Source organism: Bidens hawaiensis, unplaced genomic scaffold (genome assembly GCF_021521415.1).
Source record: "Bidens hawaiensis isolate Kalapana, Puna unplaced genomic scaffold, B.hawaiensis_p1.1 tig00031978_1, whole genome shotgun sequence".
NCBI classification, from domain to species: domain Eukaryota; kingdom Viridiplantae; phylum Streptophyta; class Magnoliopsida; order Asterales; family Asteraceae; genus Bidens; species Bidens hawaiensis.
Window position 1 is genome coordinate 64,143 of NW_027495405.1, and position 4,227 is coordinate 68,369.

General features: G+C 35.6%; 1 protein-coding gene across 2 annotated transcripts; it reads left to right on the forward strand.

Moving 5' to 3' along the window:
• The first annotated feature begins 354 nt into the window (after positions 1–354).
• On the forward strand, positions 355–4,013 carry LOC143582792 (putative plastidic glucose transporter 3). 2 transcript variants are annotated; one of them, XM_077065282.1, is made up of 13 exons: positions 355–485; positions 615–682; positions 763–895; positions 1,488–1,587; positions 1,664–1,776; positions 1,860–1,953; positions 2,123–2,276; positions 2,676–2,819; positions 2,903–2,976; positions 3,201–3,289; positions 3,469–3,583; positions 3,679–3,868; positions 3,985–4,013. In XM_077065282.1, exons 1-12 carry the CDS (start codon positions 373–375, stop codon positions 3,856–3,858), a joined length of 1,377 nt encoding a protein of 458 aa, XP_076921397.1. In that variant the 5' UTR covers positions 355–372; the 3' UTR covers positions 3,859–3,868; positions 3,985–4,013. The 2 variants fall into 2 exon arrangements, with proteins under 2 accessions (XP_076921397.1, XP_076921396.1); XM_077065281.1 differs by lacking the exon at positions 3,985–4,013 and having other exon boundaries at positions 3,679–3,870.
• Positions 4,014–4,227: the final 214 nt, after the last annotated feature.

Here is a 4,227-nt window from a genome sequence, read left to right on the forward strand (position 1 = left end):
TTCTTGTCTAATATTATACAATAATAATAATAATAATTATTATTATAACTAGTCTAATAATATGAATCCTTTATGGTACTAGTATTATGTTTGTAGGGAATTTTGTGTTTATACTATAATATTCTTCATATATCTAAGTGGATTAAACTCAATGTACTACACTTGGATGCCTATGATGTTTATATGACTCGTTTCATATTCACTCGCAACCTTAGGATGCAACGAAGTGTAGCTTGGAAATGGAATATAAAGAGATTTTTCTAGTTTTTTTTTTCTTCTAATTACGTTTTAAATATGATAATTATATAGCTAGTCTAATATGTCTTCTTTATGCCGTTGGTATTTCACATGGATGTACGATAATAAACTTGTATGGATGTAGGGAATGATATAGGTAAAGGATCCGGAAACCCCCCTTGGATTCGTTCATTGCCGCATGTCATCGTCGCAGCTCTTTCATCATTCTTACTTGGCTACCACCTTGGGTAAGTTGTTGACACCACTTAGCAGAATTCAGGCTATTCTAGTTCCAAGAGGTTGCTTACGGCTTACGCATGTCAAATTAAGTTTATATGGTTTTTTCACTTTTTGAATGTTTTTTATTTTGAATCCAGGGTGGTTAATGACACACTAGAAAGTATTTCTTTGGACCTTGGCTTTCATGGCAATACAATGGCTGAAGGTGCGCTTAAATATACAATTGTCCTAACCATAATGCTTATTGTTTTTCACTTTACTGATTTTATTATTTATCAAATGAAGGTTTGGTGGTAAGTACATGCTTAGGAGGTGCTTTTCTTGGATCTACTGTCAGTGGCTGGGTTGCTGATGGGGTTGGACGCCGAAGGTCGTTCCAGTTATGTTCCATACCGTTTATAGTTGGTGCTTCAATGAGGTAATTAACTAATGATATTACTTTTGTTAAAAAAGAAAAAAACTGGAAAATAAATATCCGAGTACCGTGATTACAATGGAGACCAGAAACCCTAGACAAACCTATAACGGGCCTGTGGGCGAAAGACAACTTAACATTAACAATGACTACTGATAATTATAGCCAGCAACTTTTATTATTTAAATGTTATGTTATGCGGTATCTGATGTGGATGCGAATCAACAGAAACAACTAATCAATTGTAAGGACAATTAAATGTAGGAAGGGAATGTATTTGATTGAAAGTGTAAAGGAATTACAAGAACGAGAACGAAAGAAAATCAAAGATAACCCAGGGTTACACCCTCTCTCATTGCATGATGCAAGAGCCACTACTTTCTAACAAAATTCTTCTCTGCCTAACAACAATATTCCCTTCCTATTTATACTAACTTTCTCCTCAAGACATCCTCTAGCCACTTTGCACTTTAGCCCTTCTAGAATAAACCAATAACTCTTTTGGACCAACATGATTCGTATCAGTATCCTACTTATTTGATCCTCAAAATGCTATTTGACAACTTGCATAATGCTTTTAAGTTGCAATTTGTAGTGCCACATCAGATGATCTTGGAGGTATGCTTCTTGGAAGGTTTCTTGTTGGAACTGCAATGGGTGTTTGTCCTCCCGTTGCAGCTCTGTACATTACAGAGGTATGATTTGACTTGCATATTTATGCTTTTTTATATTATGTTATCTTGTTACTGACCTTTAATTATTAAAAGTTAGGTTTCACCGGCTTTTGTGAGAGGTACTTACGGAAGCTTCACTCAGATTGCAACGTGTCTTGGGCTCATTTCTTCTTTCTTCATTGGGATCCCAGCAAAGGATGTTACTCGTTGGTAGGGAATAATGTCAAATTGATTACTGGAACGTGACATGCTGAGTTGGATTTGAAATAATGTTAAATTGGTTATTGGATTAGGTGGCGGGTCTGCTTTTGGGTATCTACGGTTCCTGCAGCTTTGCTTGCTCTTCTAATGGAGTTCTGTGCAGAAAGTCCCCATTGGCTTATGAAGGTAAGAATTGTTTGTGTATCGCTATAATATCATATATGATCACAGTCAACAAAACCTCAAACGTATTTCTTGATCTTGATGCTACTGATGTTCTTTAGATTGTATGTGCCAATATTGTCTATGATTTTGTTTATTTTATAGTATTGTTTTATTCTTTGAGCTAATTCAGAGAGGAAGAAGTGCTGAAGCTGAAGCAGAGTTTGCAAAGCTTCTAGGAAGCTTACATGTCAAATCTTCAATGGCGGAATTGTCCAAGTCGGATAGAGGGGATGAAGTAGACGGAGTAAAGCTTTCGGAGTTATTATACGGACGCCATTTCAAAGGTACGTGCGTGCGTGCGTGCGTGTGTATGTCCTATTTAGGGTGAGATTCATTACAGAATGCTAAATTTTTATCAATGGTTCATATTTTTTAAATTTTCGTATTCGTTAAATACAAATGTGTATGCTATGTTCATAAAAACCATCAAACTGATTTGGTCATTCGTTTTTGTAAATTTTTATTTGTTTACCAAACATGTATAGGTAATGTGCAATTAATATAACCTACGCAATAACTTACAGGTGTTGGTTCATACATAAACAAAATTTCTTCTTATATGTAGTGTAAACTTTCCCGTTTTTTCGACCTAAAATTTTTCAGTCCAAGCTTCGCCACAGGACCCCAATGAAATATTTCGTTTTAATAATTAGCTATCTTTTATTCTCTTATCATTGATTCAGTAGTTTTCATCGGATCTGCTCTGCTTGCTCTGCAACAATTATCTGGCATAAATGCTGTTTTTTATTTCTCATCAACCGTCTTCAAGAGTGCTGGAGTACCTTCAGATATTGCCAATATGTCTGTTGGAGTAGTTAACTTATCAGGTTATATGGCACAAAGTGACATCGTATTCTTCACCAAGAGGTTGCTGATAAATATTTCATTGACATTTATTAATTCTCTACAGGTTCAGTTGTCGCAATGGTTTTAATGGATAAATTGGGAAGAAAGGGTCTTCTTCTTGGCAGTTTCTTGGGGATGGTATCTAAACTATTCATGCTTTTCGTTACATATATAGTGCATTGGATCTCATTAGAACTCCATAGTTAAGCGTGCTTGAGAGTAATACTAGGATGGGTGATTCCCTTGGGAAGCCCTCATGTTGCGCCCTTTTAACTAGACCCTACTAATAGCTTGCTATGAGTGACATTTTACTGGGTACGCTTGTTTGTTTATATTTTTATTGTTATTTTTTATTGATTCAGGCAATGTCAATGGCCATGCAAGCACTTGCTGGAAGTGCCTTAATATCAGGGTCTTCAGTGGTGTACCTTTCCGTGGGTGGCGTGCTTCTGTAAGTAGTCAACCGCTTTACTATCTATTAAGTATTCTCAATAAATCAGCAGCCGTATACCCCAACTTAAATGGAGTTATATGAACAAAAAACAAAATAAAAGAATATAAAGAGACACATGGAAAATGTTATTGAATTGACCGACATGCGACATTTGGATCATAACCATGACAATGCAGATTTGTCTTGTCGTTTGCCATGGGTGTGGGGCCCGTACCCGGGCTTCTCTTGTCAGAAATTTTCCCGAGCCGAATAAGAGCAAAGGCGATGGCAATCTGCATGGCTGTACATTGGGTAAATTCATAGTTCTTCACATTAATATTTGGTTTTATTGTTTTATATTTATGTGATTATTTATTTAATAGTTACTTTTACTTCACATATTACAGGTTATAAATTTCTTTGTCGGGTTGCTATTTTTGAGGATGTTAGAGCAACTTGGGCCACTGATTCTGTACCCAATTTTTGCAAGCTTTTGTTTGGTTGGATTTTTGTTTGTGAGGAATAATGTGGTGGAAACAAAAGGAAAAACATTGCAAGAGATTGAGCTGGCACTTCTTGCAGCTTAATTAGTTAATGGTATATATATATATATATATTTGTTGGTGACAGTTTCGACCCGTTTACTTAATAATTGTTTTTTTGGTTCTTTTTATCTCATATGGGTCAAACGGGCTAAAAGTTTTTATATACAGGTCGATATGCTCTCGGGTATTGATATCATCATGTAGTTACGGAGTTGGGCTTTTTTCTCAAGGATTCAAAGCCTTGCCTTTCGAAGCAAGATATGCACTGTTATCGGTGGAAAAATCTTTGAGGAACAAAGGATCTCACACTTTACTCGCAATTTTTTTTATTAAATATGGTTTTATATAAAATGTATGGACAAATAGCTACACGGGTTTGTAAGTATTTATGTTTAAAATCTAATGTCTCGT